The 20567-nt window shown below is 46.9% G+C and overlaps 5 protein-coding genes across 5 annotated transcripts; 4 read left to right on the top strand and 1 right to left on the bottom strand.

Moving 5' to 3' along the window:
• Positions 1 to 1553: 1553 nt before the first annotated feature.
• GL218_05568 (Spindle pole body component alp6) lies at positions 1554 to 4429 on the bottom strand (the record flags this gene model as incomplete). The annotated part of the gene is made up of 2 exons (XM_033582237.1): positions 1554 to 4218; positions 4275 to 4429. 2 exons carry the CDS (start codon positions 4427 to 4429, stop codon positions 1554 to 1556), a joined length of 2820 nt encoding a protein of 939 aa, XP_033434404.1.
• A 906-nt stretch (positions 4430 to 5335) lies between these two features.
• On the top strand, positions 5336 to 6846 carry GL218_05567 (Transcriptional coactivator HFI1/ADA1; the record flags this gene model as incomplete). The annotated part of the gene is made up of 4 exons (XM_033582236.1): positions 5336 to 5561; positions 5615 to 5898; positions 5958 to 6069; positions 6128 to 6846. 4 exons carry the CDS (start codon positions 5336 to 5338, stop codon positions 6844 to 6846), a joined length of 1341 nt encoding a protein of 446 aa, XP_033434649.1.
• An 864-nt stretch (positions 6847 to 7710) lies between these two features.
• Positions 7711 to 11880, top strand: GL218_05566 (Mediator of replication checkpoint protein 1; the record flags this gene model as incomplete). The annotated part of the gene is made up of 5 exons (XM_033582235.1): positions 7711 to 8130; positions 8186 to 8980; positions 9245 to 9664; positions 9736 to 10754; positions 10806 to 11880. 5 exons carry the CDS (start codon positions 7711 to 7713, stop codon positions 11878 to 11880), a joined length of 3729 nt encoding a protein of 1242 aa, XP_033434354.1.
• A 663-nt stretch (positions 11881 to 12543) lies between these two features.
• Positions 12544 to 13817, top strand: GL218_05565 (uncharacterized protein; the record flags this gene model as incomplete). Its single annotated transcript, XM_033582234.1, has 2 exons — positions 12544 to 12561; positions 12615 to 13817. 2 exons carry the CDS (start codon positions 12544 to 12546, stop codon positions 13815 to 13817), a joined length of 1221 nt encoding a protein of 406 aa, XP_033434353.1.
• Positions 13818 to 14612: 795 nt separating this feature from the next.
• Positions 14613 to 15530, top strand: GL218_05564 (uncharacterized protein; the record flags this gene model as incomplete). The annotated part of the gene is made up of 1 exon (XM_033582233.1): positions 14613 to 15530. The coding sequence occupies one exon, from the start codon at positions 14613 to 14615 to the stop codon at positions 15528 to 15530; it is 918 nt and encodes a 305-aa protein (XP_033434352.1).
• Positions 15531 to 20567: the final 5037 nt, after the last annotated feature.

Below are 20567 nucleotides of genomic sequence, written 5' to 3'. Positions count from 1 at the left end.
TTACGTATATCGGCCGACTTGGCTGGATATGTAGAGGCTGTCATAAAGTTTCTGGCGTTTGACCCAGGGATATCCGAGCACAACTGGAGATGGATGGATGTGCCTGAGTTTTGCGTCTTGAACGATGCACAATTTGGTTCTATTTCGAGCCGCAATTGCGATACGATATTTATACTGTATTTGCTTTGGCGAATGCAGTAGTGTTTTTGACCATCGTTGGTCTTTGGTACAGGTGTTCCACGGTTGGGAGGCATGTGTCAACCTTGATATACCATCGGGGGATTTCTTTGGTCCTGGACTGTCATCCGTCGAATATTCCCCCCAACTCTTCATGTGACTAGGTCTCGAGGAGCGATATATCGTGGACATCATAGTCAGATCTTTCGGACCAAAGCTTTGGAACGGCGGCGTTTTCTTTTCGGCGGAGGCGAACAGTTTTTTCTTTCCTTTGTCATTTTTGATGAGTTGACTGTTTTCAACAAGTTATCCACTTCGACATAACGGTATGGAAAGGGAAAAAATGGACACGGCCGTAATGAACGGGCATTCGGAGGGGCGTCTTTTGCTAGACTCGGCTTCGCACCAGTGTAAATATAGAAACGGAAAAATTGTGCTTAGAGAGATCAGCTCACCCAGACTAACTGGATCGTCATCTCGAGAGGACAAGGAGGATTGGTCGGATACGTCCTCGGTTTTTACGAAACCCGTATGAATGACGATATGCTATGATTTGCTCATGAGCTTCTTGTTGATCGCGATTCGATTCTGTGGTGTGATAGTTTATGGTGGATGTGATTTGTTTCTTTTGTCGTCGGTAGTTGAAGTTAATAGGTTCGCGTAATACCTTCAATACCAATTAATACCTCGCTTGCCTTGCCAATAACTGGTCTGGGAATGGAGAGAGGAATGAGTAGAAGATGGGAGTGATGTTTATATGTTTTGATAAGTCCGAAGTAGGATGTTTGTTTGGAGCTATGAACTTCTCCGCCTGCCAGTCCATCGTAAGGTTACCAGTAGTAAGGTTACCCAGGCACACAGAAAAGTTTTTGGCACCTAGCCTACCTAGGAAGTCTCACAGTACGGGGTATATTTCTAACTGGTTGCTTCTTAGTCACTGACATCCATGCAGTCTTATTCATTGCCTAGCTACTTGTAACTATCAACTACCTATCTATAAGCATTATGCGGTAGACCCGCTTGCCAGCCGGATAAGCAATCTCTCTAGAATCATTGGGGGGAGGGGGGAGGGGAGAGGGGTCTTGTTGTTTGTCTCCCTACCATTGCAATGTCATACCCGGCCTAAGAAAATTCCCTTCTATCTTTGCGATACAGTGAATAACCTCTCGGCTGGTAGGGATATCCCTGGGACTGGCTTCGGACGCATGTGAAGTGCCCCCTGATGACACGAGAACGCACATACAACTATTTAGTAAAAGTTCTTTTTAAAGCCACGAGGTCAGACTGTTTTGCAAGGTATATAAGAGACACAGGCGCCTCATAGCTAAGTACAACATAAAATTCTTCGAGTCTCGTTACCAGACTCTAAACCCTATTCACCCCTTGGCCGCCTTCCTAGTTCCAACCCCAACTCCCATATCAACATCTTTCTCGACATCCTTCCCACCACCACCGCTGCTCTTACTCGACTGTGCCGTACCCGGAGCAGCAGGCGTGCCCTTGGGTTTGCGGCGCACGGGCTGGTAAACATCGTTGAAATTCATCGCGACACCAAGGAAGCGCAAGTCGACGTCGGCTTGATAGGCCAGGTCGCCAAGCAGGATTTGGAGCTTCGCACGGAAGCGGTCGCCTAGATGACGCAGACGTTCTCTCAGTGCCGGGAACTCGCTGTGCGGGCCCCCCGGGATGGGAGCGGATTCGTCAGGGGGGATCGTGTGCCGGAGATCGGCTTCCTGCCGTTGGGTGAAGTCTGACACGGACCACGAGTATAGCCCGTCGACACAATCACGATACGCGAGCATTGTGCGTAGCAGCTCGCCTAGCTGGATCATGTAGCTATTATCATCTTCTTCGACGGGGGCCGGGGCGGTGCCAGCCGCGGAAGTGGATGTAGAGGCGGCAGTACCGGCATTTGAACCAACGAAGCGTCGGCGACGGGCGCCTAGAAGACCTTTGTGAGTGATGGAATTAAGGTAATTAGAATGGGCGGTGATGACGTCGTCGAGGGTAGCGTCCTCCTTGTGTAGCTTATCCTGGAGCTCGGTCCAAGAGCTCTCGATAACCTCGAAGAGGATGTAGTACTGGAGCTGGCCGACGAAGTGGACCATCTCGGCGAGGAAGCCACGGGTAGTCTTCCAAGACTGGCGGACCGCTGGGTGGTCAGTCTGCAGGACGCCACGGGAGCCAGTGGTGACCTTGCGCCAGGTGGATGAGAGGGCGAACTCGACACGCTTGATACGCCATAGGAAGTTGAACACTTTGAGATATTGCCGGTTGCCCCAGTCGGACACGACCACGTCCACTGGCGCATCGATCTTGTACTCAAGCGTAAAGCAATCCCAGCCTATGTCACCATGGGAGAGCTGCAACATACGCGCGTCGAGGCGGCGCAAAACCTCAGGGGAGTCGTACTGCGCATTGGACCCGCGGATAGCGTGCTCGAGCTGTGCCGTTAGAGTGTGTCTGTATTGGGCCCCGGCTGGACGATCGAGGTTCGCAGCGAGCGATTCCATCAGCAGGGCGATAAAGTCACCCTGTCCGAGAAGAATATAGCTCTTCAGCGCTTGAAGATGCTCAAAGAGATGAAATTTGTTGGTCATGAGATGCAGTAGTCGGCGCATTGTAGTTTTGTATGCCTCATCGATCCAAGTTTCCAAGGTGGCCGTATCGCCGTATCGAAGCTCCCTAGAAGATTCCTTGGAGTATGACTCGACCCACTGGGCGTCACCGCAGCTGTTGTGGATGAAGTTAAGAGATTTGCCGATGAGAAAGACCTTCTCGGCGAACTCGCTCGTGATGATGGAAGGGACCATGTCTGCTGCTAATATGTATTTATCTTCCCAAACATTAGTAGATCCCGACTTTCCCTTGGGCATGGCCTCTACCGACTGCTCTTGCACGAAGAACTCGAGATACGGATCCGAGAGTTCTCCGTTGTATATCCATTGTCTTAATATACCATAGAAAGGACGAGTAATAGGCATTAAGAGTCGCTCGGCGAATGCGCCTACTATGGGATCGCCGTGCGATGAGGATAATGAATGGATCAGGGTGATAAGCTGACCTCCTTTTTTGCTTTTGGATTCTTCGGCAATCATACTCATAAGTCGTAGACCCATAGTTGCTTCACGAGTCCATATAACGCAACGCTTCAGTGTCACGCCGGCCTTTCCAATACCACTTCGTGGAGCATTTTCGTCAATAGTAGACAATGCACGTCGGATCTGGCCTTCCAGCGTTGCCACGAGTGTTAAGTACGAGCGCAACTCGTTGCTTATAGCTGCGCGGAGACTTTGGCCTAAGAGACCCTTTGCGGGTGTCTTGACGAATTCTTCGAGAGTGCGGTAGAGTAGTGAGGGTTCAGCGAGTGTATGAAGAAGTCCAATTAAGGGTGGTGGGAGAGTAGCAGGAAGTTTGAGGGAGTCATCTTTGCCGAATGGGAGAGTAGTCGAGGAAAGACCCTGGAGAGTATAGGGTAGATCTCGTAGGAGAGTAGGCTCTGAAGGATCGATATCGCAATAGTTATCAGCTAGTAGCTTAGATTTTATAGCAACATCTCTCTTGGCAGGGACTGGAGTCTCTTCTCTTGCACCCCTAGCACGTCTATAATCACTGGCGGTCGAGGGCCGCTGAGAATCGCTGTCGTGTGACTTCATATCTTTTGGATTCTTGAGTACGTCTCGAAGTTCGGTGGGATGGTACTCGTCCGAGCTCTGCTCGGGTCTATACAATTCAGAACTTTCTTGGTTGGAAGGGCCACCTAGACTTAATTCTTCTCTTTCCTCTCGTTTCCTCCTCCGCTTGGCTTGCTCCTGCTGAAATTCGGCAAAGGCGACGGGATCCGGTTCAGTTGGATCGGGCGAGTCAGCCAATTGATAGAGGAGATATAGTATAGCCCATTTTTGGGTTAGCACAGGCAGCGCCAGCAATCTCGAGTAAAGATTGGAGTAACGTAAAGCCTGGCTCGGGTTCGTTTGAACCAACCTTCGTCTAATAAGTTCGGATGCATGATTTTGGTCGGCTAAGGGAGGTGGTCGCGGTCTAGTTGAAGATAATGTAATTGTTTGCTCTTATAATGATTATAGGTTATTTCTTACTGATTTAATTGTTGTCTAATCTCATCGAAATATAAATCATGTCTCTGCTGTGCATCTTCGTCGCTCAAGCGTGGATCGTCTGGTATAAGTTGTGAAATTAAGCGGTTGATACTAAGATCAACACGCTTCGTCCGGTCCTGATTTGACCCGGACATTGTGTCATTTTGGAATATTGTTTGTTAAAAGAAACCGAGGTACAAGGGATACTAATTCATAAAATATTAAGTATGTTAGGTAGCTACATGTATGAGAGGTAATAAATACTAATGTATGGAAAACCTAAGATGATGTATTGTAGGATATTAATTATACTACATATGTGCATACCTCTTAAATGTCCATACGCGACGCGACGAAGACCTGATGAACTCTACCTAACATACCTAATCTAATGTACCTAAGGTATGCTACAATTAGTTGGTGGAGGGGCTTATTGAAGGTTGTGTCCTGGTAACACAGCTAAGTAACAGTTAGCTTAAACGCTAGTTATCCGCTTTCCGTTGTTTAATAAAGTTTAAGGTACTTATTCCGCACATGAATTCACGCCCAATTCTTCCCTACTACTAAGTAACTTATACGTCAAAGTTTCCCCCATGCGAATCCACCGTAACCCCGGAATCCCAATCAAAAGGCGTTCCCTCTGAGTGAGGGTAACTTAGCACCACTCGACGCTGCTTTCCAATCTAGACGACATCCCAAACCTCCCGCTTAATGGCTAACAGAAAGACGGCGCATCTTTCATCAAATACCGACGTTTCTTATACATTTTTTTATCATTTCAAAATTTGTATTCGGATCGCATTAATCTGTTGCACTCGATGAACGGGTTTTAAACCCTTTTTCGGGCTGTGCTGTGTTCATAGCTCGATCGCGACATCCCGCGCATAATCCGCCCAACATCGCGCTTTGTCGTATCACCAACTATCAACATTTCCGAATTGAGCCGTTAGAATCGATAATCATCGCGCTACCCGCACAACGCAACAACGCAACAACGCACGACGCCTAATTTCAACCCCATTCCATCCTCCCGACATCCCCGATCTCCCCGACCCTCCAATATGCCCGACATAGATCCCGCGGCTCTAAGCCGCCCATCTGTTAGCCTTTCCACCCCGACTCTTAAATCAATAACAGTTTCCGCGCCTTCTACTCAGAAAGTGACCAAAACTAGCCAAATTATCCCCGCCCGCATCGATCTCGAACCTCTATATACTGCTCTTAAGTCAGCAATTGGAAATGAACAATGGAACACCTACAAAGAATCAACCACCCAGTTTATACTAGGTAAGTCTTTGTTAGCTTTGCTTTGCCTGCATAAAATCTTACCCATATTATAGGACGCTTGAATCAGATAGAGTATTCCGAACGTATCGATCATATACTATCCAATGGCGACAAAACTCATCTCCACAACCAGCTTCTTGCTGCTATATACGGAAATCTTACAAGGGAAATGCCAGACCAAGGAGTTGCGCCCTGGGTTTCTGCAAATGACAAACCCACCGCTAATGTCGGCGCCAAGCCTGTGACCGGAGATGCTGCCGAACGAAGACTGAAAGGAGAAGTCATGCAACTTCCGAGTCGCGATCGAAGACGTATAAAGGAACTTGCTCAGAATGACGTGAGTAAAGTTGTTACGATGCGCTACAAGTTCACGTTGACTAATAAATTGCTATACAGTTTGACCCCTTCGAATCTTTGGCAGCCGTGTTTTCGGAACACCACCGAAGCAGAATAGCTCGCGTACCGGACATACCTCAAAGTGCCAATGCCAATGACTTGAACAAAATGAGTAAGCAGCACGCTTCCAATTGAAGCTGGACCCGATTTTTTTCTCATCACAAATACAGACTGGGACCTCGAGATTCGCAAACGATTTGCACAACCCTTGGCAGTGGAGTCGGGCGAATTTCCGGACATAACAAGCATTGAATCAAGGATGCTTCCTATCTGCTACGAAGCAGGACTTGTTAACGGCCATTCTTCAGATGCTACACAATTCATGACTGTTGCCGCCGAGACTTTTATCAAGGAATTTCTTTCGACAGTATTTACTAGGACGAGGAGCAATGGGCCTGGCGATTCTGGGAGTGCTGGATTCGGTTCCGGGGCCAACTGGATTCAAACACACAAGTATCGCCGCCAACTAAGACGAGAAGAAGTAGCCTTTTCTAGAGGGGAGTTGTCTAGAGATAAGAGCGGACTCCTACCCGTCGAAGCAAAAGCTGCTAGCGAACGATCCCCGCTAAGTATGGCCGATTTACGACTCGCTCTAGAAATAGGTGACTGTGGCATCAGTTCGTTTCCTATCATCAGGAAGTCAGTCATATACAACTATAGGGATGGCGAACTCGAAAATTACAACAACTATACCTGGCTCCACGACCAAAAACCCAGAGATTTTGAAGATGCAGCCATCAATGGTACCGGTCAACATGGTCCTATGAATGGCGGTGCCTACCCAGAACCAATGGACATAGACGAAGAGCCGATAGTATGGGAGGGTGCAAATAACGAGGATACGTCGATGCTAGACAATGTTTTGGATTCATGCCTCGCAGTCCCTTAGGAAGGGAGGAGGCTGCCGAAACATCGTCAGCGGAAAACATCTAGGATGCCGTTGGTCCCTTGTGTTTTCTACGTGCATCATAGGAAATACCTCATAATGGTCAGTCATATATACGGCGGCAAAAACAGCTTGTCTGCTCTCTTGGAGTTGGCACATTTACGTCACTTGAAATCATTCAACCCCTTAGGGCAAGGGGTTTTGCATCAGCATAGGGGTTAGGGGCGTTGATTTTGAATTGCATTTTCTGTTTGGCGTGTATGAACATTGAAAATGAGGGTGAGAAGCGTGGTCGGCTTTGGCGTTACTCTCTGGTGGATATGTACTCTATTGCAGCGATACCCCCTACGCCATGGCAGGAATACTGTCCGAGTTCTTGTAAGATCATTTCGCACGATGGATAGAGTCGAGAAGGTCTAATTGGAGGCAATAATGTGGCCTGTAATAATATATAGGTAGGTTAGGTAGGTAGGTACAATTGGCTCAAAACTCAGGAAGCCGAAAAAAATAAATTCAGCAATCCGAATATGTGAAAATGGTGTACCTATTAATGTTATAACTGAAGTTAAACATTTCGCGATTCGAGAGCCCCATATATGCACGGATTGTTGCACGGATTGTTGCATATGTACGTAAATGGGCCGCGAAATTCGACGCGAAAGACGCGTTTTATCAAAGCGCGTACAGGGGGGAAAGCTACAGTATGAAAGCAATTAAACTCTCCACCCCCCACTTACAACTTCCATCTAACATACAAACACAAGTTACATATTAAATTTACCATTATATTCTTAATTTTCGATATAATGTCTTCTTAAGATTGTTTTATCATCAATTGCATCTCATTGTTCAGGTATTGGTATTTCAATGGCATCTACTCGGTCACCATCGCCAGTCGAGGGCATATCTGCCCCTACGTCACCGCAATTATCACCTCGGTCTAAGATCAAGGCCTTATTAGCTACTGTGAATGATGCGGATTCAGATGACGAATCTAGCCCTACGATAGACGCAAAGACTTTATCCAAGTCTACTAATAAGGACATTATCACGAATACCGAAGTCCAAACCCTACCAGATGCGGAGGAAGATAGTGATAATGATGAAGAGGAGATCGTTCGACCCCGAGGACGCCTCGCTGCGCGGATGAGAGTGGAGGATGTAAATACAACAAAAACCACCACACTCAAGAGCTCAATTAAACCAATACTATCGCATACAGCCTCGGCGAATCCCAATGAGGAAACTAGGGAAGCGGCAAACGCAGATGATGATGACGATGAAGATGTCAGTACTCTACCGCGTAGGCGATTAGCTAGGCCCATTCGAAGCTCTACTCCAGAAGTTGCAAACAAATACCGAAATTCCTTCCTCACCAGGTCTCTTCGTTACACCAGCCCCGGAGACACCGATGGTACGCCGGCAACCTGGAGCCGGAGCAGAGTCCGACACAGACGATGAGTTGCCGGAAAACTTAGGGAAGAGCGAACGCTTCCTGGCTCTAGTAGCTAGGAAGCGGCAAGAGAGACTTGCCAGGGAGGCCGAAGAAGAGCGCAAGCGAAATGAGCGTGCCGAGCGAATAGGTCAACAAATACCTACCGAATCAGATATTGACGACGATGTATCTGATGTCACAGACGATGACGGCGGTCGCAAGCTCACTCAAGAGGTTTCCCGTCCGGCTCGCAAGGCTAGCAAGAAGGCTTTGGAAGAGATGAACCGCGAAACGCAACGATTAAGTCGAAGCATGCAACTTGCTCACGAAGCGAAGACGAAGAAAAAGATCACGAAAGCATCTCTATTCGAACGCTTCAATTTCAGGACTGAAGCAGTGTCTACTGAAACCAAGCCAGTAATCTCAAGCAGGCCAACAACACCTGGCTCGACACAACAGACGGACATTGATATGGCAGATGCTGGAACTCCACCTAGCTCTCCCCCTCTTGCTCTAAAGGTCATAGAAACCCACCTCGTCACACCTACAGCGCCGAATACTCGCAAAGATCCAGACGACGTATTCGGAGATGACGGCGAGTTGCCCAGCTTAGAAGATGCTTTAGCACAAACCAAAAAAGATAAGGGTAAAGGCAAGGCTGTTAACATCACAGACCAGCCCACTCAGATCGAGGGAGCCGTGGTGGGTAAACCAAAGCGTCAAATCCGAGTCAAGCTACCTCCAATGCAGGCAAACCTTGTCACGATAGATTCTGACGACGAGCTTGAAATTACCAAGCCGAAGAAGGGAAGAATGGATGCAATATTCGACAAGCTCCCGAGAAGAAAACCCAGGAATCTAGGTCTATGGATGTGTTGCGCCGCTTAAGCTCATCTCTCTTCTCCCCCGAAGGAAATATCAAGGGGTCGCAGGACTAAGCCTTCCATGACCCCTGCTGAACTCCAGATGTCTCTACAGCAGCGCGCTAGAGCACAAGCTAAGTTGGAACGCGAGCGACGTCTCGAGTTCCTCAAGTCCAAAGGCATCGCCGTACAAACTGAGGAAGAACGCCAAAGGGAAAGAGAGCAGGTCGAAGACATTGTTGCCCGAGCTCGACAAGAGGTCGAAGAAATCATGCAGAAAGAACGTGAGGATGCGAAGAAGGCACGTAAAGAGAGTAAGAAGAATGGTGAAAATGATCCTCTAGCTTGGGATGATAGTGACGACGATAGCTTTGAGGACAGTGGAGAGGAGGATCCTGCCGAGATTGAGCTTTCCGGATCGGAGGAAGAAAACGAAGGAGATGACGGGGGATGGACGATGACGATGATGAGAATGAGGATAAGCCCACAAATCTTATATTCGAGGATGAGGCAGAGGAGGATGGTGAGTCTGAGGTGGAGAGCACGCCAAAGCCTACTACAAATGTAGCTTCTGATGATGAAGCTGACGTCGAGCTCCCACCTGCAAGGTTCCGCCGGCCAAAGAAACATGTTCATATCGTCTCAGATGACGAAGAGGATGTTGAAGCAACTCCAAAGCCTAAGACTCGTCACCCCAAATCTCCATCAGCCACCAACTCCTCTCCTAAGATCCCTACGTCTGTCCTACGCTCAGCTAGGAAGACATTTATTCCCGGGCTCCCTGTTCCCGCGGCTGGGCCTGCAGGCCTTGGGCTTACCCAGATATTCGCAGGTACAATGGATGACAGTCAAGCCGAACCAGCCAGCGGATCTCCGCAGAAATTTATGCCCAGTCTTGATAGCTTTCCCGACTCTCAGTTTTCCGCCACAGCAGGCCAATCTCAGGATAACACAGTTCTCGACAGCCAGAAGTTACATAATATAGATACCCAAGCACGTGAAACACAGACACAAGGTGTCCAGTTACACTTCTCGCAGTCGCAAGTCCACGGCTTCGATACCTTGATGCAAATGGACGGGACGCAAATGTCGGAGCTCATTGAGCCAACCCAGGATGGGGGCTTCCAGGACTTATCTCCGCTCAAGCAGCGGTTTATTGACGCACCAGGATCTACAGTGGACACTGTATTATTAGGTGGGACCCCTGAATTCGAAAAAGTCCAAGAGTCACCTCTTGTCAGGAGGGGCAAGTTAAGACGAAGAGGCGAAAGTATAGCCTCAATCTCTACCTTGACGTCGACAATAAATATTCCTGAAAGTCCCAGCGCTGCTCCTAGCGCCCTACCTACAGACGCCAAGACAGATGCGAGTGCGTTCAGATTAATGGAAAAGGCAGCTAGGAGGAAGAGACTGCAAGAGAAATTTGATAGGAAAAAGAGCAAGGCCAACGAGATGGTTGAGGAGCAAGCTGAGGAATCTGAGGATGAGTACGCCGGACTTGGCGGAGCCGATGGTGAAGACTCGAGCGAAGAGGATGAGGAGCTCGTTAAAGAGATGATAGACGATGTTACTAGCAACGATGCTGACGCTACTAAGCTGGCTGGTTTCTTTGCGTAAGTAATGCCTTCCAATACACAATAGAAAAAATGCTAACGATACTATAGTGATCGAGAACGAGCAGCCGATGCAGCCCAAGTCGACAAACTGTTCCGGGATATCACAACTGGTATGCTACGCAAGCGGCGCCGTGGCGGTGACAATAACGACATCGATCTATCAGATTCTGATGATGGGGGCGAGGCTCGGCGTCGTATGAAGCGGCGACAGTTTGCCAAGATGCAGAAGGCCCTATTTGCAGACGAGCGTATCGGAAAGATCGCCGAAAACCCGCGCAACGCAGCGTTCCTCAAGAGTATAGAAGACAGGAACAGCGACGACGAGTGGGATTTCGCCGAGAATTTTGCAGATGGAACTCCCGACAGCGCGGACAGCGATAGTCAAAGTCAGAGCCAGGGGCAGGATATGTCAGCAGCAGAACAATCGATCCCGAACAGTCAACCTACGAACGGGGATCGCAAACGCACACACGCGGATGATCACGTAGCACGCCCGCCCCCGAACGCGCGGCGTACTAGAGGAGGCGTTCGTCCCTCATCAATCACCGATGTCCGCAGGGAATTATCTGACTTACTTGACGAACCCAACGGTTCTGCCATGTCGATCATCCCCGCCACAGAAATAGGATCTGATGGTGAGGACGAGGAGCGTCCGACCACTTCTTCATCTAACAAAGAGAACCGACGCTCAGAAGTCGCAGTCGTCGATCGCATCAAGCTCAAGCGTGATTCATCATCCCTATCTACAACTAGCAACGGTGGAGCGGGCTCATCACGGCTCGCATTCGCAGCTCCGTCAGCATCAGGTAGCAGTGGTCTATTCAAAGTGCCAGCGCTACTAAGACGAGCGACAACGAATTCGCTCATCTCAAATTCCTCGACTAGCACGACGAGCAGTAGCAGTGCCCCCACGGCTGCTGCCAGTCTAGCGGGAGGAGATGATGGTAAGCTCCTGAAGAAGACAGCAGGTAAGCGCTCTGGCATTAACTACTTTGCGCGAGAGAATGAGCGTCGGGCTGCAGTAGCAGAGGCTGAGAAGAGGCGTGAGGCGAAGAAATGGAAGGGTGTTGAGGGCAGGAGTAAAGTCGTTGGTGGATTGTTCGGTGGTGGAAAATTCGAGTAAGCAGAGTGGTTTTACATTCATGGGGCGTTACATGAGGAAGCTTTTTAGGGGATAGGGGATAGGTTGCATGGCGTTGGCGTCTAGGGTCGCTCGTTAGGTTAGGAGCGCGACCGGATTGATATGACGATGCGTACGTGCTTTCCTATATTGACTTAGGATGTCATGTTAGTGAAATATATCTAACACGATTAATCATGAGAATGTCCCTTTTTGTGCTTTATTCTTACGTCCACATTGTTCCCTATGTTTAAAACTTCTTTTAGTTACCTATACTACCTGTACTACTATACTAGGAATGAAATTATAAAAAGGGGGGAGACTTTAATATTTAGGAACCTTAGGTAAGCATAATTAGTATCGTTTGCCGAAGTTTGACCGTTACGTCATTACGGTAACCTCGCATTTCTTTACTTTATCATCGCAGTTGCCGTTGAAACAACTCTCAAGATTTCATATGAAATTCAACTGGACAATGTATAATAATATGACTTTCCCATGAATTATTTAACCTCGAATATCTAAGACAAATCTCTACCAATGATGGAAAGTCTACCGTCTAAAAATATTGAGTCCCTCATTCGTATAGAGGGGCTACGCTACGCCGATTTAATATTAATGAGGATGTCTCGAGGGTTTATCGACTAACTATTTGTCTGATTGATCATGGCACCACCGCCGGCTGTAAGTTCTGAGCTAGAAAGATGGTTATATGACAATTTACTAAAATACACTAGACCCCAACACCTCATCGATTCTTGGTGCCGAAGAGGTCGCAGCCTAGGAATGAGACACCTAAATCATATCAGAGTGGCGGACAGCAATTCCATGCCACGCCGCGGTTCTCACTTTATTCGACTCCTAGAGGACAAGGAACAGGAGGCGAAGGTTCATCGCTTCGCCCGTCTTCCAGTATTCCCACACCCGTTGCCGCTTCCGCTAGGACCGGAGCCGGGACTTATTATCGGCCTACTCCTCGCACTACTGATCCTATCAACGATATCTTTGATAGCTCACCACCTTTTCCTGGAGAGCAGCAACCAGGAGTCGGTAGTGGCGGTAATCATCGCGACCCCATTGAAGTCCTTGACGTAGACGTAGATGTAGACACAGACGTTGATGCTGTGCCGGAGTCCTCACCGGTACGAGAATTCAACGACACCCATGACGAAAGCAGTGAAGACGAGGATGATATACCAAGCCGGTCTCCCAAACGCCGGCGCATTTCCATATCCTCCAATTTCAGCAGTAATACCCACGACTCCGCACAGCACGATGACGATAATGATAACGATAGTAACTGCGACTATAATAACAACAACGACGACAACAACGAAAATGAAGACACCATCATGCTTGAGTATCCACCATCTTCTCCATCCGTTCACGACCCAGCAGATTCCGATGCTCTAGGACCCTCCCTTCCTAGACCTTCTACCTCCGCCCAACAACCCACCTTCCAGAAAGCACCACGCTTCAAACCCATCGAGGCACCGGAAGGCGGGCTCCGCTACGGGGACCCACTCCCCGATGCCTTCTCGCCGCCACGCCGCCGGGGCGCGAAGTACATACCCGGCGGCCTGGCGGCCTCGGTGCGCGACTGGTTCGTCGACGTATGGGCCGGCGCGGCGCAGAAGCGCGACGGAGAGGGAGAGTGGATTGCTCGGATCTTGGTGGATGGGGTACAGGGGTCGGCGGGCATGACGCTGGTCACCGGGCGGTATGTTGCGCGGGAAGATGGCGAGCCGAGTGTAGCTGACGAAAGGGATACGAGAAATGCGAGGGTTGTGCTGGCAGGGAGTCAGAAGCTGGTGGGGTTAGAAAGGGGGCTGGAGGCGCGGCCTGGCTCGGTGGTGGGTGTGGGAAGACCGAATTGGGAGATCGTGGTACCGGGACTGGGGCGCTGGGGTGTGGTTTGTGAATGGGCTGTTTTGAGGTGAGGTTTTGAAGACTTAGGTTAGGGCATGGCTTATGTGCTAGGGTTAGAATTTTCTGTGAACACGATCTAATGCTATTGAATCCGGCTAAGTACCATTTCATGGTGGCTGTCCTATGGTGACGGCGGGATGTTATAACTACTAAATCTACGATATAACCCCAACATATAATGAATCGGTAGGCATATTCCATCCCGTATATCGTAAAATAAGCTATTTAGAAAGGGTTAAGCTAGCACGTCTTTGTTCCACTAGAGACAATATGCCAAAGGAGAATGACTCCCTGTCGTTACACCAATAAACTACCTACTTACTCAGTGCCTGTTAGACTTGTAAAACGATGGAACACCGATAGGAGGTGGACAATTCCTTTATCAGTCAACAATATTCTATAGTATTATATAAATTAATGCATTATTCCTTTCAAGATACATTTAAATTTGATATATAAAGAGACCGTGCCATAACCTCGTTTTCAAAGGCAAAGTAATAATAGGTTGTTCATATGTTGTGGTCGAGACCATGTATTATGTGGTCAAACAATCGGATTGTTTTCAGTATAACTTTGTAGTAGCTGAATTACACATATAGTCATGATATATCATTTTGATATAAATATGCAGGTAATTATCTATGCTAAAGTATAATAGATATTTTATTTATAAATCAGCATCTCAACCGTAATTTACGTGCCTGGTCCTATCATTGCCGCATTCGCGAACACACCACTTAAGTATCAACTTGAATCTTGAACTGCTTAATTTATCACACTACGATTTATCACCGTCTCTATCGAAAATGTCTTCTCTCAGTATCCCCCAACTGCCGTATTTCGTCTCTGAGAAGCAGCTGCCTGCTCCTCTCCCCGACCCCGAATCCCTTCGGGAAGATCAACATCCACTCGATATTCTTAGAGGCGTTCGCATCGGTAATCATTACGTAGCCAGGTATGGGCTCGACCCAGTCGCCGGCCCCCTCGAGGCCATAAATATGCTCATTGTTAGCAAATATACAAAGGTCCCCATCCCGACTTTGTATGCAGCCTATTGGCACGAGCACCACGGCATCTGGAGCTTTGTTATGGTAACGGAATACGTTCCTGGACACACCATCAGGGAGCACGCCGGCAACGACGTAGACCTCCTGAAGATGCTAGTCCCTTCCATCACCGAGCAGCTTCGCCACGCCCTCTCGCAGCTGCGGGAGATCCCGCACGCGGGTTTCTTCGGCCCTGCAAGCGAAGATCCGGCGCTGCGTTCCAAGCAGTTCAAGTCTGTGATCGAGATGCGGAACTCGCGTTTCGACGAGTACATCCCGGAGTATCGTGGCGAGCCTGACGACCTGTCGAGGCAATACATGAAGACGCGGGCGGCTGCGAGAAAGCAGTTTTCCATGGGCCTGTCTACGGGCGACGAGCCGGTATTCACTCACGGTAGACTGGACATGTGGGCGATCAAGGTGCGGCCGGATGGCAACATCTGCATTACTAGGTGGGGCTCTGCTGGGTTCTATCCGCCAGAGTTTGAGTACATGCGAGCTGAGAGCATGGGCGAGGGTTGCGAGGTATGGAGAGACATCCTGGCTGCTTTCCCCGAGAACAGCTCTGACGAGCGGTACGACTTGATCGAGAATATATTCCATGAGTATGAGGAGATGATGGAGATTAAGCATGAGCTTCTGCTGGAGGATCTTGATGAAGAGGGGTTGGCTTGTTAAATTCAGCTATACCTTACGCGATGTGGTGATGATGATAACTTCGTTAACGTCTAGTGGGCGTATATATGCCACCTAGAATGCCTCCTTCGGTGGAGATAAACTTAGGGCTTCCCATAGCATAAAAAGCCCTCCGTTTCCTGCCCTCTGTCTTATTCAGGGGGACGAACGAGGCTACTCGGACGTCAGAAATTGTATGAACGCTATTAGACTAGCCTAGTGGCATTCTCTATGAACTTCGTACTGATTATTACGCGATAAATTAACCCAATATCGCAAAATAATGATGATAGGGGTGTGAGATAGATAAAAGAATATTAATAAATAGGTGGTTCATGCCCCAATCTTTTTTAATCCTCCCAACGAGATATTCTGATTTTACTTATATTCCCCCCTTTTCTTTTGCTTCCCCCCTTATCTCAGTTAACTGCCTAACCCTTTACGTGAAATTTCATGTACCTCTTTTGAATAATTAGGACTAACGAAAATATTTTAACTTTTGTTTATATCCAAACTATAATCATCTACTTCAGCGGTCAATTTATACCATCCACTTCAGGATTTATGTGAGACCCAGACAAATACTGTGTTTATAAATAAGGAAACAATTTATCGTGTCTTTTAATGCAGCTTTGATAAATTATTACATCCTGGAGGAATCAATGGTTAGGACCCTAAGATAGCTATGGTCTCAATAACTCACTCCAAAAACTGCCTAATATATGGTCTAATTACCTCTCTTAGGTATTATTGGTAGTACAACAAGGGCTTACCAAATGCTGCAAAGTTACAGCCTAGGACCGTAGCACCAAGCCCCAAACCTAATGCGTTAAACATGTATAGTGCAAATAGGGGAAGGAATGTAGCCCCCCGCTATAGTAATCCCACTAGGATAGGTCCTTCTCTTTGCGGGTGGCATTAACCTTTTGACTAATTCTTGCTTGACATAATCTGAATACTTTTAGGTAAGGACCTACCTTCCTCTGGCTATTATCTTGTACTCTTATTTCTCATGTCTTCTTGCTGAAACATCTAATTCCTTGCATACTTCCATTTCTTTCCACTTTTCGTCCGTTGAATCCGTTACAGGTATGTTGACGTTCTTTTCGACGCAGACGAATCCATTCGCTTCGTATAACGGTTGCTTATACGAAGTTGAATCTAGAAAGATGTCTACTCCCGTGTCATCTGCCTTCTTCATACTGCAATCCATAATCTGCTGCCCGATATCCTTACGACGATAGTTAGGGTGAGTGAATATTATAAAGAGATCTTATGTGAGCTATACCTGGCCAATGGCAGATATCAATACTTACAGACGTGAGATGCCTGTGCTCTCTGAGACCTAGGTCTATTATAGTTCACAAGTGCTTTCTCCGCGAAGGAACGGGTCCCGTCATTGGGGAACCAGGTGACTTCTGAAGCATCAAGACTAGCAAATGGGGTTTCCTTGTGGATATTCCAAAGAGCGCCTCCTGCTATCTTGCCAGTTTCAGCATCAACAATCCTATTCTAATAACTAGAGAGGTTATGAATATGCTAATATTTAAGTCTTGCTATAGCCTCCTCGATAACCTCCCGAGTTGCTGGTTGAAAAGGACACGGGTACTAAACTTGAAATAAAGAACAGCATGGAATGGAGAGAGGTGCAGCGAAAAATAATACGTTCATTAAAATATGGGCTCGGATTTGATACGTGGACTATGATGTGAGTTGATGATAGATATAATTGCTAACAGCTTTAATTAGGTATGGTACTTTTTGTGGTATTCCCCTATTTCTGAATAGAGATTTCCATGTGGAAAAGTACTGATACCAATCAGTCATTAGATATAAGCGCTCTGACCAGTTCATGCAGCCCAAAGCATTATATAGATATACCCAAGTACCTAGGTAGGCATATATATACCTAATATATACCTAATATATAAGGTATATAATTGCTACCCTACGAAGTCCATTGCTGCCCCTCATCGAATTCAATCGCATCTTTAAGGCCTCTACAGAACTTGGACAGAAACTTCCCCTTTCCTCTCGAACAAGCACTAAAACAACCTAAAATTTAAAGGAAATGGATCCTCTGAGCGCATTTTCTCTCGCCACCGGGGTCGTTCAATTCATCGACTTTACGAGCAGGCTTTTAGCTGATACTATCAAGGTCTACAAATCTGCAACAGGTCAATCATCGACGACTGTGGAGCTTTCACGAATCGCACAAGATTTACGGCATCACGTCAACCATATTACGAACAAAGCAAATATCCTAAGTTCTACTATCGAGGATGACACGAAAATTCGTGTAACACAGATCTGCACAGAGTGTAGTGATTTCTGCACTGAGCTTGAAAAGCTCTCGAGAAACTACGAGCTACTGGCCAGACTAGGCTAGAGATTGCCCAGTCTAGTCTCAAGGTTGTGCTAAGAGGGCTATGGACGAAGGATGAAGTTGATAACTTAATCCGCCGACTGTCATATATTCGGAGGAATATGATGGATATTATCACAATCGGTGTGTGGAAGGATGGGCAACGGGCCTCGGCTGATATCCGCCAGCTCATCGGGCAGCAAAATGAGATATTAACGATGCTCAGTCACATTGACAAGGCAACAATAGACTCCAGACAAGAGCTCATCGATATAAACGAAAGCGATAATATGGCAATGTCACAAATTAGCCATCAACAAGCCATTGCATGGGCTAAGATTTGGTTACCACGTTCGAGTTACCAAGCAGATGCTTCACTAGACAAGGAAGATGTAGACATATGTGAGAGCATACTCAACAGCCTCCTATTTAAGACTTTAACCTCCCGAGAAGGAGCGATTGTAAAGGCATATAAGAAGACATTTCGGTGGGTATTTGAGGATCCTAGAGCGGACACACAGGGCAAAGCCATGTGGTCTAACTTTAAAACTTGGCTTCAGGACGACTCTCATTCTATGTATTGGGTCGTTGGCAAGCCTGGTTCGGGGAAGTCAACACTTATGAAGTACATTCTCAACAACGGGTTGTTGAAAACGCACCTCAATACTTGGGCTGGTAAACGGAAGCTTCTGTTAGGAGGCTTTTATTTTTGGAATGCTGGAACGACGGAGCAGAAATCACACGAAGGGCTCCTTAAAACCCTCTTGTTTGAATGCTTATCGAAAAGTCCTGAACTTTTTAGTCGTGTTACCCCCAAGAGGTGGGCTTTCCAAAAAATATTCTACAACCCTCAGGAGTCTACCAACCCCCCTTGGTCCCTAGCCGAACTACAAGAAGCATTCACCATTCTCGCATCAGATGCGGGAGAATCCTACGTGGTAGCTCTATTTATTGATGGATTGGACGAATTTTCTGGAGACCACCAACAACTTCTCACCTTTCTTGATGCCATTCATCAGCATGGAAGAGGATGGGTGAAGATTTGCACCAGTGGCCGCCCTTGGAATGTCTTTCTAGACTACTTTAGGGATGCTCCTCAACTTAGGCTTCAAGATTTGACGAAAATGGATATCGAATGCTACATAAGAAGCAACTTTAAATCTCATATTGGCTTCGAAGAACTCAGAGTAGCATATGGGCTCGAATCGGAACGTCTAATGTACTCTATCGCTGAGAAGGCTCATGGTGTCTTCTTGTGGGTATCTATAGTAGTCCGATCGCTTCTCGAAACACTCACAGATGGTAGTTCTATAGCTGAGCTTCAGATAATCATCGATCAACTACCAGAAAACCTCTCTGATTTATATCTAAAAATATTTCAGAGCATCCCATCCAAGTATAAACAAGACTGTTCTTGTTTTTTGCAAATCAAAGAACGCTGTGTTGATACACTTACTGTGGATAAACTCTGGTTAGCTGACAATAAAGACGTGTTAACAAGTCAGCAAAATGAGCATATAAATCTTTTAATGCGCCGAAAAGTAAGCAGTCGAACGAAAGGCTTACTTGAGGTCTCAAGCGACGGTATTATTGATTATTTACATCGTACAACACATGACTGGGTAGTTAATAACTTAAGTGATATCACTGCTACTGGACCTGCGGATTTCGATGTCTACGCAACCCTACTCAAGGTTCAAGTTATGATGCTGAATAAGACATCCTTCGAAGGACTGGATGGTAAAATATTCAGCACTTTCTTGATTTACGGCTCTCGTATTAGCAAGTACAACCATAATCGGGAGCTTGTGCACAATGTCGTTGAGTGGCTAGTTGGTAACAAGAGGGCGATTTACCGTTTTCTAACCGATCGCTCACAGTCACCATATATGGCGATCAAAGAACATTTATATATCACTTTTTCATCGCCTAATATTGATGTTATTTTAGCAGCTCAGTTCTGCATTGTCGACTATGTACGAGAGAGGGTTGCACTAAACCCTTCAATATTGAATCATAAGAGCAAGGAGCTATCGATCCTGGAGGCTGTAATATTAGGATGTATACCTTATTTTTTGGATTTCGACATTCCTATAGCTGACTGCTGGGATGATATTGTCTTGCAACAAAGAGTGGAACTCGCCACTTTCTTCTCGATAGTGGTGCCGATCCTAAGCAACCTATGAGTATAGGCACCCGCATGATTGACGAGGTCAAGAATTTCGATATGCGGGTGGCACCCTTGGATGATGGACGGCTATATTCAGATACTATTCGAGTGCTCTTGGAGGATGTGAAATATTCTTCTCAGAAACGCAATGTATCGCAGTCGATTCAGCCTCAGCCAACCCCACCCAAAGAGGAATTGAGACATAGGTTCTTTGGGAGGATCAAAAGGCGGTTCAAGGCTCACGACTGACACAATATGGTCGCTAGGCACTGGCTAAAATACCTGTGCCACACTTGAAAGTCTCATCAATACTTCTCGACTTCGTTTTTGGTTTCAAGGACAACGCAAATAATAGAAAAGAAACATATCATCATCTCTTTGTTATACAATATAAACATTTCCAATATCTTTTCACATATATCAACATATAATTGTAGGGTTTAATTACCTACCTAGGTTTCAAAACTTACACCATAAACTCCGCTATTGCTGCTTAAGGCACACT

Source organism: Daldinia childiae (assembly GCF_008694065.1).
Source record: "Daldinia childiae strain JS-1345 chromosome Unknown Scaffold5, whole genome shotgun sequence".
Classification (NCBI taxonomy): Eukaryota; Fungi; Ascomycota; class Sordariomycetes; order Xylariales; family Hypoxylaceae; genus Daldinia; species Daldinia childiae.
Note: the sequence above shows the minus strand (reverse complement) of the source record. Positions and strands in the feature narration are given on the sequence as shown.